Source organism: Triticum aestivum, chromosome 4A (assembly GCF_018294505.1).
Source record: "Triticum aestivum cultivar Chinese Spring chromosome 4A, IWGSC CS RefSeq v2.1, whole genome shotgun sequence".
Lineage (NCBI taxonomy): Eukaryota > Viridiplantae > Streptophyta > Magnoliopsida > Poales > Poaceae > Triticum > Triticum aestivum.
Window position 1 is genome coordinate 25,068,388 of NC_057803.1, and position 12,914 is coordinate 25,081,301.

At 40.3% G+C, this 12,914-nt stretch overlaps 1 protein-coding gene across 1 annotated transcript; it reads right to left on the reverse strand.

The window, feature by feature from the left end:
* Positions 1 to 1,070: 1,070 nt before the first annotated feature.
* Positions 1,071 to 5,271, reverse strand: LOC123084894 (protein FAR1-RELATED SEQUENCE 5). The gene is made up of 7 exons (XM_044506423.1): positions 5,128 to 5,271; positions 4,890 to 5,033; positions 3,852 to 4,114; positions 2,970 to 3,660; positions 2,391 to 2,848; positions 2,001 to 2,288; positions 1,071 to 1,895 (listed from the first exon to the last, which is right to left on the reverse strand). The coding sequence occupies exons 3-7, from the start codon at positions 3,939 to 3,941 to the stop codon at positions 1,593 to 1,595; spliced, it is 1,830 nt and encodes a 609-aa protein (XP_044362358.1). The 5' UTR covers positions 3,942 to 4,114; positions 4,890 to 5,033; positions 5,128 to 5,271; the 3' UTR covers positions 1,071 to 1,592.
* Positions 5,272 to 12,914: the final 7,643 nt, after the last annotated feature.

Sequence of the window (12,914 nt, forward strand, 5' to 3'; positions counted from 1 at the left end):
ATAGAATGATTTTTTGGAGTGTCCGCGCCACGTCCATAAATAGAGGACCCAAAATTTTGGTTTCCCTCCAAAACAACGGTTCAAATTTCGAAAAAACCCAGCTACGTATCATATCTACTTTTGATTTTGAAATCTATGACACCAGATGAACCACGCATTGCATATACAATGGCTACTGCCTATACGAAAGCTAGCACGTTTGGTCATGTCCATTAATTGTAGCACAGATGGGCGGAGTGGTGCACCTGTCCACTAATCTTTTCAACCACTTGCCCGGTTGGCCCGCAGATGAACCGGCGTGATGAGTTCAAAGAAAAAGGTTTTGGGAGCAGTGCTTCCATCACCAGTCACTTCAGAGCATGCCCAAGCTTGTGTTCTCGCGCCCCCCTCCTCCTCTCGTCATCCAATCCACCCACACCCCACACCCCCCACTCCCACCCCCACCCATACCAGACCGTGAGTCGCACACCCAAAAGCACGGCGCCATGTGCTGGGAAAAAAACTTGTGCAAAAATATTCTTATCAGTCCTAAGCAGCTCTCCGATTTTGCATTTTTTCTAAAACAATATAGATTTCCCAATCGCGAATTAGTTCGCCCAAAAAAAACAATGTTTCCACAGCCAAAACGAGCTCTATGGCCATGCATTGCGATCCACCATGGAACTCAACATCACACGCCGGTATGGGTGCAGGCCATGAAATCCTGTTCCATACGTCGAGTACACCTGCGCAAGGCAGAGCTCGCGTGCTACCCAGTGGCGCCTGGGTGCACAGTGCAATGGAGCACTCTACTGCAAGCTACTAACTAACCTTTGTCACTTGAAAAGACGACAGCAGCGACATCAGCGCCGTCCTCGTTGTACAATTTCTTGACTTCGGTCTTCATGGTGGTACGTGGGTTAGACTGAAGTTGTCACAAGCAGAACTTGGCAGCTTACACATGCCCCTTGAACCAAGCAATAGATGACATTACTTGCGCCATTTTACTGATTTGTAAGAGCAAAAAAACCAAGCCTTGACAGAGGCAACTTTTTAGTTTGTTTCTTGGCTTGAACACAGACCACTTCAAATAATAAAGGAAATTTACCTAACCCCACATAAGGAAGACATGATCGTGCCCACATTACATGAAAGTTGACGAACCACAATTTTTCAACGGTTACATGCAACGGAAGAAATTTGTCCCACATTCGATGCAATTTAAAAAACTCTCTATCCTGAGGAACTCTTAATGAGTACAGGAAGTTTGGCTCAAATGGGCCGGATTTATTAGTGCCACAATTGTTGCGCCGATGTCCAACAACACCACAGTTCGTGCATTTCGACAACTTCCTTGGAGCCTTAGGTAAATCACCTCGCTGCGGACAAGTTGTACATTTGTGCCCTTGTTCTCTGCAGATCGTGCAAAAACGCGACCTCTTAAGTTGTTGCTCATACGGAGCCTTGTCCCTGCTTGTCGTTGGCCTTCCCCTTTGCCTCTTCTTCTCATTCAACCCAACAGCTGAGCAACTAGATTCACCATCAACTTTATTTGTTTGCAGCACAACATTGCCACCCACATATGCATGTTCTTTTTCGGCTAGAGTCTGTTGTTATTTCTCTCTCTCTGCAAGCCCCATTCCATCTTTATCAACACTAAGTGGAAGCAGAGTCGCATGCACCTCCTTCATCATGGCCATGAAAACATCATAGCACTTGACATTGCTGTCGCCAAGCACAACACACTCCAGCGCTTTCATGTACATGGTGTGGTGCCTGAATGTATCGCTGGCTGGAGGCCCTCTGTCTCTCTGATACCTAACCAGATGCTCAGGAAGAATGTCTCGAGCATCTCTCGTCCATCTCTTAAGTATGTGTTTCGGTGGTATTTTTTGCAAACGGAAGTGCACCATTACCTGTATCATGGTGGAACAAATCATGTCATGTGATTTTTTTGCATGTGGGATATCAAACATGACAACGGAACTTAATTACACAATAACTTTGAACAAAGAGCTCACCTGCAGTGCATGGCAGCACACTAGCCCAGCATGCTCAAAGTACCCGCACTCGCAACTGAAAAAACTCTCATCTTCATTCACTTCTATCTTGAATTCAACTTTGCTCCACCTCTCCCTGTTTGTCGCTTCTACACGGGTAGACTTGTAAATCCTCCTAGGCAACACCTCATCCAACACATGTGCCCCACATTTATACAATTCTTCGCCAAATTTTTCAAACATAGCTCTGGTGTACACCTTGCTAGCATGTTTCTCTATTGGAAGGTTCACCCTAAGAGGCACGCTGCTCTATCATCAGAAGCACAAGTTTGTCGAAATGATCAAGGGGAGGAACAATAATAGTTTTAGGAGGCTGATCGCAAGGAGACAAAAAAACTGCAGCACACTCACCAGGGATGTCCTCTTCTCTTGATAACTCTCTTCCGCTTCTCTATCAAATTGCAATTTCTGAAACTGCTTCAAAAACAGATGCATTGGGCACCCTGGCGGCACGTAACCCTTCAAAAGATGGTTTGCGCTCTCACTCCGTTGAGTGCTTGTCATCCTAGCACAGAACACCCCTCGGAAATACGGCTTTGCCCATTTATGCCTCACCTCATATATCTGCGTCAAGAATGGATGCTTTCTCAGCGAGTACTTCTCCAACATCTGGTCCCATCCAGCCTCAAATTCTTCTTCAGTTATCATGTGATGGACAAGCTTGTGGAACTCCAGTTTGAAATCACTGTTCTTGCTCCAGAGAACACCCATGGATTCCTTAGCCTTTTTCAAAACATGCCATTTGCACCAACGGTGCACTGTGTTTGGCAGCTCTGCTTCAATAGCAAGCTCCATAGACCGTGCTTGATCTGCATTTTCATATAGAAGCAAAAACAAATGAAAAAATGATCAGATCAGGCAACGTGCTGGTTACTATAACGCTAAAAGAATGTTGTTATGAAATGGAATTATGGTGTTATGCACACAAACCTGTAAGTATTGTCTGCGGATGTTTGCCACCCACCATGCAGACAAACTCCCTGAATATCCATTTGAATGTTTCCTCTTTCTCGTCTCTCATCATGGCTCCACCGAATATTATGCTTTGGAAGTGGTTGTTGACGCCAACAAACAGGCCAAACGGCATATCATACAGGTTTGTCCTGTATGTAGTATCAAATGTTATTGCATCTCCAAAATACCTATACTGATCGCACCCTCTACTTGTCACCCACATTAATGTTCTTATGCGGCTCTCCTCGCCGACCTGCACTGTGTAGTTGAACTCTGGATCATCAGCTTTCATATCCGCAAGCATGTTCATCGTTTTGACCGCATCAAGATCCGATTGCTCCTTGTTGAGCTTCCTGCACAATGTTTTCAGAGACCTTTTTGTAAATGGCACATTCTCCGCAGCACCAAAGAAGCTACCAACAATGCTGAAAACCTTCCCAAGGGAAACATTGTTGTCCCTCAACTGCTTCACAAGATCCTTGGTGTATCTATCTATATGCCTGTGCGACTTCCAATGCATTTTCTGGCCACATGTAATAGAGAGCGGATGGTTGTGCCCTGATTTGTGCTCTGATATGTACCAACCAACATCCTTGGATCTCGGCAGCCTTATCATTGCACTGCAACCACATCTTGACGAACGGTTGTTCTCTTTTAATGGGGAACCCTACGGAAAGAAAAATAGCCATCAACCACAATTTTCATCAAGACTTGTCTACATCCTACTACACTCCCTCTGGCTCAAATAATTTTTCTCAAAGATGCATGCTAACTACAGTTCAGATATTAATGAAACTAGCTTGATACACGACTATTACACCAGAGGCATGGAAAAAATTATTTTTCCCGCACACGTACCGACAGGCACACACAATCTCTTGCATACATCGTACTCTTTGCACATTTAGCCTGCTCCTTGCCAACCGTATACCAAAACCAGTCTACCATGAATAAAGGTTGTAGAATTCATAAGCCTCGTCCAGTGAGTCAAATTCTGTGCCAATCTTTGGATTGATGACATGCCCTTCACGATTTTCAGCATAAGCATGGATAGACGACTCAAGAGCTGTTTCCTGTCAGGGTTCATCTCCCTCTCTTCAGGCGCCTTCCCTAGCCTCACCCTGAAACGGTACGTCGCACCAAAAACAAACAGTTAGCAATTAGACACATTTTTTTATTCAAACCACCAATATCCATCTCTAATTACAAACTGTACATTTCCACAACCATAACCATTATTTTTCTGCACGCAACTAAATGAACATTTAGTTATTTTTCTAGACTAAACAAAATATCATATTATGCAAACCCAAACAGACATTCTTTATGTATGCATCCGGGGAGCTACTGATCCAACTATCTCTCCCTTAATTATGAAACCCAAACGTTAAGCTCAAACATAGATTTCCCGCTGTCAGGTAACTTTTTACCATTTTTCATCATGTAAATCATGAAAAAACACATCTAATTACATGATCAGAAATAGCATACCCCTAAAACCAATGAACAACCTGCTAAAATCCACCAGATCATCCTAAAAGTCCAGTAAGGGCAGGCAATTTTTTGTTACATGCGCTAGCAGTCTAACTGTCTAAGTAATACTGGAATCCAAATTAATACACAGCAGATGACTATCCAAAAATACTTTATGGGATAGAGTGCTATGTGCCACTCTGAAATCTAAAAACGTGAAAGTGAACACCACGAAAAATTTGCCCTCTGCGTCAGATATGAGCAGAACAGAACAACACACCTACTCCATACAATGAACTAGTTGAAAATGCTGCTGACAAAAACGCATCCCTTGGTCGTACAACCAAATTTTTTGCGAGATTTATCCCCAAATCTAAAACACGTGGTAATGAAGCATGGTGGGGGAACAGAAACAAGACTGACCTCCTCGTCCAGCCGCTGGTAGCTTCAGAACACAGCTCGTATCTCTGCCCATCTCCACCAATCGGTTCTTCGTCACCCTTCTCGAGCTCTAGAGCTGGGGCAGTCATGGAATCTTGGGACTCCATCGGGAACACACCACAATTCCTGCAGTCCAGGATATCGCCGTCAGTGGATGGATTTGCAAATAAAATGGGGGCAGTGATCAGGGGGCATAGAGATCTGGAAAAACAAAACATACCCACTGAGCTCTAGTGCGTCTGTCGACATTTCGCCGTTGGGGAATCGTCGCCGCCGTGCCCATTTGGAATAAGAGAGCCGCCGCCGATGCAAGCTCTCTGTTTCTGTGGACGAGAGGATAATGCCGATGAAAACTGCTCGCGTGGATCTACCTGCTCCACATGTCCCCAGGCCCATAAACCTGTTCTCTTTCGAAAAGTCCATAGTGTACCAAAATGCCGGCCCAGCCAAATGAGTTGTCCAGCAGGCCGGGGGACAGGAATCGGTGAGGGGCCGAACAGCATACGCCTACGTGATACTAGCTGTATCACGGACCGTATTTCAAAACATAGGCCTACCACACAGCTGGACTGAGGTGACTGATACGCAATCCCAAAGCCCATTCCAACGCACAATATTGCGGCGTGCCTGTAGGCCGGCCTCCAAAATCCCGCACCACTTCTAAAGCGAGTATACAAGGAGTAAGAAAGGCGTGATGGGAATCCAAAGGGAAACAAACGAGGGTGATTGAAACTGCAGTTGGACGGCGTTCAAGGTCACACATACACATGATTTTTTATTTGCTATTTGAAACTGCAGTTTGAAACCGAATCTCTTTTGCTATTTGAAATTGTAGTTTTTTTAAGGGCCACACATACACATGATTGCGACTGACCAATTTTGTGTGTCCTTTTCATGCCCAGAGTATTGCAGGTTGCACTGCTCGCTTGAACCAGCATTACCTTCAAAACCGAATCGAGTTAACAGTAGATCCAAAATGTTTTTTCTGTCATTTGGTTTGTCAAAATGGTGTTTGTTCACACACTGTCGGATGCTTAGTTAAGTTAAAACAATAATGTTGTATGAGTATAAGTAATAATACTATTGCGCTTTCACTCATGCTACGACCCCAGTAACAACTCTCTGAGATGGTTGTGCTCAAATTTATAGTTCCTGGTTAATGTTTTTTATCTTTTTACTTTATGTTGGTTTGTTTCTTTCAGTTTGTAAGTGCCCTTGGAATCCTGTTCACTGTTAGAAACTGCTGGACCTTGCTGTTGTTGATTGGTTCATAAGGTAAACTACGCCCTGCTTTATTTTTTGTTACTTGTTATGTGTTGATATCTATTATTCTTCATCTAATATCCATTTTTTGTCCTTTGTTTGGTGTGTGTTGGTGGTTTTGGGGTTGTTCCTTAATCATTACAACCAAGGCATATTAGAATTTCTTTGAAAATATCATATACTTTGAAGTAGTTGTGCTCATCACATAGCTTAGTTTAATTTGTTGTGATGATTTGTGCTTCCTGTGAGAGTAATACTGAAGCTTAACTTCATGAGAGAAAGGAAAACGCTTGGGAATTTAAAAGTTTAGATGAGCTTTTTGTGGTTATTCCTGGTGCCATTGCTGATGTAAGCTTCGTCGGCTCTTTATATTTTTATGAGCATGATGTATGTGCTTCTGTGAGAGTAAGGTAGTAATACAACACAAGATGATGTTGCCTGCCGCTGCGTATCCGCTGTTTGGGAGTGAGGTGGTAAAAACTCCATATTTCCGACATCAGAAGGAAATCATAAAAAGAGTATACATGCACTTGCTCGACTAACAAAGCTGGTACCTAAGAGCAGGTCTGGTTCATGCTTTAGGGAGGTTAAATAAATTTCAGTCAGACGCAAAGTAATTTCTAGCATTGTTGCATTTGACCATCAGTAGATCATCATATATAACAGGACTATAGAACAAAGTACAGAAAATCATAACTTTTAGAACTGATTGTATTTCTGATTCGGTGGCTTCGCTACCGTTTTAGCTTAATGACATCTTCCAGTTCCCAGCTATGCAAGTCTAATATATTTGCATATGTTAGGTATAACACACGTATGACCCTATTTTGATACGCTATCCCACTTATGCATGTTAGCAATTTTTTGGAAGTTAGGTCACTAGAGTTACCAATCTGTCTTGATTCTGTAAGATTCATGGATCGATTTGAGCCGGCGAGCCACTTGGTTAGTTCATATCTCCTTGTGAATCTTAAGACACTGGCTGAGCCCTGTGCGTTGAGAGCGTACCAGTTTTGGTTAGTTCATATCTCCTATGCTTTGCTGGTTCTTATGCATGCACCCAGTTGGTCTATGTAATGATTCTTCCCTCTCCTTGTGAAGCTTGAAGGTTTTAGATGCACTGTCGTCATAAAATATGGTCCCTGGGGAGTCATGGAGGTTTGTTTCCTGCAATAGACGTGGCAAAAAATATCTGCCACATGGAGATGGCTGCTGCTGCACTGCATGTGGATACAGAGGAAAGAAGTTCAGGTATCTTTAACCATCACAACTTACTTCCCTTCTTTCTTTGGCTCACAATTTGATATAATGATTGGCCTCACTGTGTTGCCACCTAATTAATTAGGTTCAAACTGTGTGTCCCTTGCATTGGCATCTACTATATATATTGAAAGTAGTTCTATTTATCTTTGCACCTTGATATATTTTCTAAAACCACTTCTTATGCTTCTATTTGTATATATGACATTTTCTGTGTTTTTCTCATGTTGATGTGCAGGCAAAATTCCGTTAGGCTTTGCTCTACTCTTAGTTACCATGAGAGTAAGTAACCAACACTTGCTTACTTCCTAATACTGACTATGCGCTCAGTAGTATTTTGATTACTCATGTCTTGAATAAAATTCTGAATATAATAGCTCATGTCTTCTTATGCTTTTGTTTGATTATGATAAGAAAAGAAGAAATACTTTGATACATGATAGATATACATGAGCACATACTCGTGAATTTTCTATTAAATTTGTCCACTTGATTGCAGTTTCATCAATCGCTCTACATGGTGTCGTGCTTACTCTCGACATGCAATGGATTCAAGCATGCGTAGGGAGCTTTTCTCAACCACATAGCGACAAATGCACGAGCCTTACGGTCTATAGTGTCACCGGCATGCAAGGTATATCAGGAACCATTAATCGGTCCTGCTCTACTTTTTTTGATCTGGGCAACTTGGATTCACAAATGTACGTTATTGCTGGTTGGTGGCTTGCTTGCAATATGCGTGGGTACCTTTAGACAAGAATGTATGCAGTTTATTGGGTATCACATGAGGAAATTTAAAAATGCCTAATTTACTGATATTTGTGTGGTTTCCCAATGATCATACTCTTTATGGAAAGCTATATCTTTTAACCCTTTATTCATCCTGCAGCTTTATCAACGTCAGGCCTTGAATTGGCTTTTTTGTAGAACATATTCATTTGGCTTGAAAATATATCTGTAGTGACATGCTATTGTTAGCAATCATCCACTTCCGCTACACTCCTGTGATAAATAAATTAGCCTATCAAACATGCATTGTTTTATGTGTTGTCTGCCCCTCTTCGATTACGCCATTCTGTTGTACTGAATAATTTTTCACCTGTTGCAATGGTGTGTCTGAATTATTCATATCCTTTCCTAAGGTTAACTCATGTTTATTCTGGTTCGATTGATAGGAACATTATTGCTCAGATGGTTATTTGTTCCTAGGATTTTGATTTCTCAGTTTCCTCTTTCTCCTCTTCTTTATCATTTTTCTTAGGTTCATGTTAACTGATTAACAGTATGTTGTTTCTTTACTATCTATATATTGTTTTGCAGTTGCTAATCTCCATTGGATCGCTGCGTGGGGTTGCACATAGTGGTTGTGGCAAGTGGCATTGATAGGTACAGTTTTGTTCTCTTCTTCTTCCTATCTATGTGCAAGAAGAATATAGGATGTTGCTTGGTTGACTATATGTTGTTTGAATTAAAGTACAAAGTCCATTTTGAAAAGTGTCGGTTATCCACGTCGTTAGTCAGTCAAACAAACATGTTTCTCGGTATCCATGAGAAAATAAGTTTGTAGGTGCTGGGTGGATGTGCCCATTTCTTGTGCAGTCTAGGTAAACAAATAAAGAAGAACTTAACTTAGTTGGCACATGGATCCTAATCAGACGGTTGCGGGCTGTCGAGGGATACTGCATCAATGGCTAAAACAATTCGGGTGACGTGGCTTCACGAGAAGCCAGGAAAATCAGCTAGTGGGGCGCCCCTATTTAGATATAGAAGACTTGTCCCCCCCCCTCACACGCACAATCCTCATCTCCGATTGGATGCCATCTTTTAAGAGCACAGGATACAATATAAGAAAAGTTAATAACATTGACTGCTAAAATTTGGACAATTAGAGCCTAACTGAATTAGTTGAATTTAGAATTTCTGATATGGATAAGCATATACAGATAGAGGATCAACATGACTGGGTGCTATAGAAAAAATGGTACCAAGAAATTGGTGAAGATGTGATAAAAGCTATAGATTTAGAAAATCAATTTGTACTATTGATTCTAATCAATGGTATGAAAGATTTAGAAAATCAATTTGTACTATTGCTTCTAATCAATGGTATGAACGATTTAGAAAATCACTTTGTATTATTGCCTCTAATCAATGGTATGAAAGTTATATATTAGAAAATCAACCTACACTATTGCTTTATAGGAAACAATATGGTGAACACCCAGTTTATTACATCGTTTGTGTTTGTGCTTTATCCTGATTGTAGTTTCAGTCATAGGTCACACACAACACTATTTCTAATAAAGGGTCATGCTTCTATATGGTGTTTATTTGCTATGATGTTTACTGTCGGTGGTACCTTTAAATTGTTGACTATATTTGTTTTGTACTCTATTCTTCTAGGGTGAATTTTGCTGTGATTTACGTCTGTTCATCCAAAGGAAGTAGATGATTGATAGAGATTCAGAGGGAGCAATTGATATAGATAGTTGTTGTGGTTCCTATTTCTTCAGGTAGTTACTTTTCTTGCAGTTTCCTTTTATTTATGAGCTTCCTCTGCAGTATAGTCATTTCTTTATTTCATTACCAGTCCCTGTTGACTACAATGTAACCATGCATCGGCAGCATAAATTGCAGCAGTTCTTAATCAGTTAAAAAAAGCAACCTGATCAATCTTGCTTCAGATTATGTTTCTATTGCTATTGTGGCCTGAGGTCCATCCCCCGTCGCCCCTCCTCTCAAGCCGCTACAGTGGCCTATATGTTTTAGTGGGTTCCGTCACGCCGGGCTGCCCCAGGCCCTGACCTAGGGTTTGGTGGGCGAGCTCACTACCATCCTCCCGGTGGTCTTCTTCCTCGCTTGATTCTTGGGCGCCCCATCTATTCTGGACGAGCACCTTCCATTGGTGGGTGAGGAGATCTGGCATCAACCACGCGCCGAGAGGATCTCAACTTCTGCTGCCTCTGCACGCCCTAGGTATAGCAGATCCTACACACTACCCTTTTTTTATTTGTTTCAGTAGAGTAGGATGAACACCCGCAGCTCAGTCTGGGTTCGTAAATTGTGTTTTCCTCTCCAATATGCTCTCTTTATGCTTCAACTGCTATGTGTGACCATCACTCACGTATATGCACTACCTGTTATTCCTAAATTTTGTTAGCTCCAGTCTGCAACTACCCATACAGAATAAGAACAATCAGATAAATGTTGCATGGGATGTCAATAGCTTGGCCAATCCATTGTCTATTTGTCTTCTTTAGACCACATTGCATTGTTAGCTCCAGTTTGTTGCCTATTGTTCGTGTCAAACTCTTGCTCTGATTTCACATGGTCTAATTAGTGTTCTATAGAGAACAATGCTTTCGGATTATGACTAATCTCTCAATTGTTTAGGTGGTGTAAATTCACATTATTTTTCAAAAGCATATTTAGTTCGTTTATCCTACATTATCTATGACAAGTCGATAAAAGATGTATATGTTATTTGTTCTTGCTCATGCTCTTTTCTTATATCTGTTCAGGCCTAATCTCACCAAACTTTGCTACACTTCACATCATGAGGGAAGGAGGGTAAGTAAGTAAATTGGTGACAACATATCATATTCCTTCAAGTCTTACTGAGTCCGAATTTTAAGTAGTGTAGTATCCCATCATTCCGTCAGCCAGACATTGAACTCATTGTGGACTCAATCAAAAGTATTTGAATTTCTCATATATTAGTTATTAAAACTATCAGTGGTGTAGTATCCAATCATTCTATAAGCCAAACATTGAACTGGTCGTGGATTTGGTCAGAAGTATTTGAATTTATCATATAATCTTGTGCTTTTTTACTTTTATCTGACTATGTTACGAAAAGGACCAGTAATAACTAATGTGATTTGAAAACACATAAGATCTCATGAGTTAGGATGGACATAACCATGCCCTCTGAAACAGTCACCAAACTTTAAGGAAGTTTGTATATGTGTCTTCATTTTTAAGGATTAGGATGACCACCTATCACCCACTGCCCAAAACCTTTATAGGGGGCCAGTGCATGAAATTGTTTTCTTGCTATACATACACACACTATATGCATAATTTGGCTAACACGAGATGTCTTTCAACAGATGCGTCCATCGCAATATCAAGCAAATCAGATGACAAGGTGTTTGGAGCAAGCTACTCATAGCCAACTACATAGTTTAGTACAATGCTGCATTGAAGCAGTGTAAATAAATAACTTGTATGGCCTGCTTTTGGTATATAGTACGGAACCTTGATCTTTAGGTATTTCATGCTACAATTGTTAACAAATGCACCGATGGTCTGTAACGAGATTTGATGTTTTGAATTGGACCATTACTGTTGTAAGTAAATATTATCTTATGGTTTTTGAGTAATACTACCAGGTGTTGGATTGTTAGACTCAATAAATATATACCATATGTTGGATCGTTAAAAATTCGAAGATATCTATTGTATATTACCGGATTAGCTAAAACGGGAACAGGTGGGGTGTGGCAGGCCGCAATATCATGCTATTTTTTATATATATTTGTAATGCTTTGATGAATGTATTACCGGGTTGGATATGACTTGTACCCGGCAGCGGTGCTGCCGGGTGCGGCAAGCCGCAGTTCCTATCTAGTAGGTGAGACGGTAGAACCGTTTGCCTCAAGGGACTCTCCAATTGAGCCGGACCAGTCGACTGCGGTTGATTTCATTCATTCCTTTAGTTTTGCTTTTTCTTTTTCTTTTGTTTATAGCCGGAAATATTCTAAATGTATATATATTTTACAAATTGAATTTACTTAATTTCAAAAAAGTTCACCGTGCATAAAAAATGTTTATGTAACGTGAATTTTTTTCTAGATTTGTAAAAAAATCATATCATTCAAAAAATTATTCAACATTCTTAAAACTTCTCGTGTGTTTCAAAATAACTTCCTGGCCTATGTAAAAAGGTTTATACAATGTAAAAGATATTCGCCTAATTTCGGAAAAATATTTTGTACCATTAAAAAGAAGTCCATGACAAAAAAATGTTTCACACGTTTTTTAAAATGGTCATAACATTTATGAAATATGTTCAATATTTTCTAAAAAATGTGCGTTTGATTAATAGTTTGCATGTTTTCAAAAAAAATTCCACGGCATTTAGGAATAATGTTCATTCTGTGTTCTAAAAAAGTTCAGCATCCATTTTAAAAATGTGCAATATGTGTTTGACAAATGTTCAACATGTATTTCGAAAATAAATTAAAGTTGATTTTTAAATGTTCAACCTGCATATAATTTTCAAACTGTATTTGACAAAATGTCAAACATTTGCTCGAAATGTTTAATGTGAATCTACAAAATGTTTAACATGTATCTGGAATATATATATTATTTTTAAAAGTTAACATGTATTTGAACAAGAAAGGAAAAACCCTGAAGAAATTGACACTAATAAACATATAAAAACAAAGAAGAAAGAACCCACACGGAAACCTCAAA

Excerpts from the sequence above, each read along its gene's own strand:
- LOC123084894 (XM_044506423.1), bottom strand. The coding sequence starts at position 3,941 with ATGGTAGACTGGTTTTGGTATACGGTTGGCAAGGAGCAGGCTAAATGT. Across the intron at positions 3,661-3,851 it reads GAGATTGTGTGTGCCTGTCG|GGTTCCCCATTAAAAGAGAA; the intron begins GTACGTGTGCGG and ends TTCTTTCCGTAG. Across the intron at positions 2,289-2,390 it reads AAGAGAAGAGGACATCCCTG|AGCAGCGTGCCTCTTAGGGT; the intron begins GTGAGTGTGCTG and ends TTCTGATGATAG.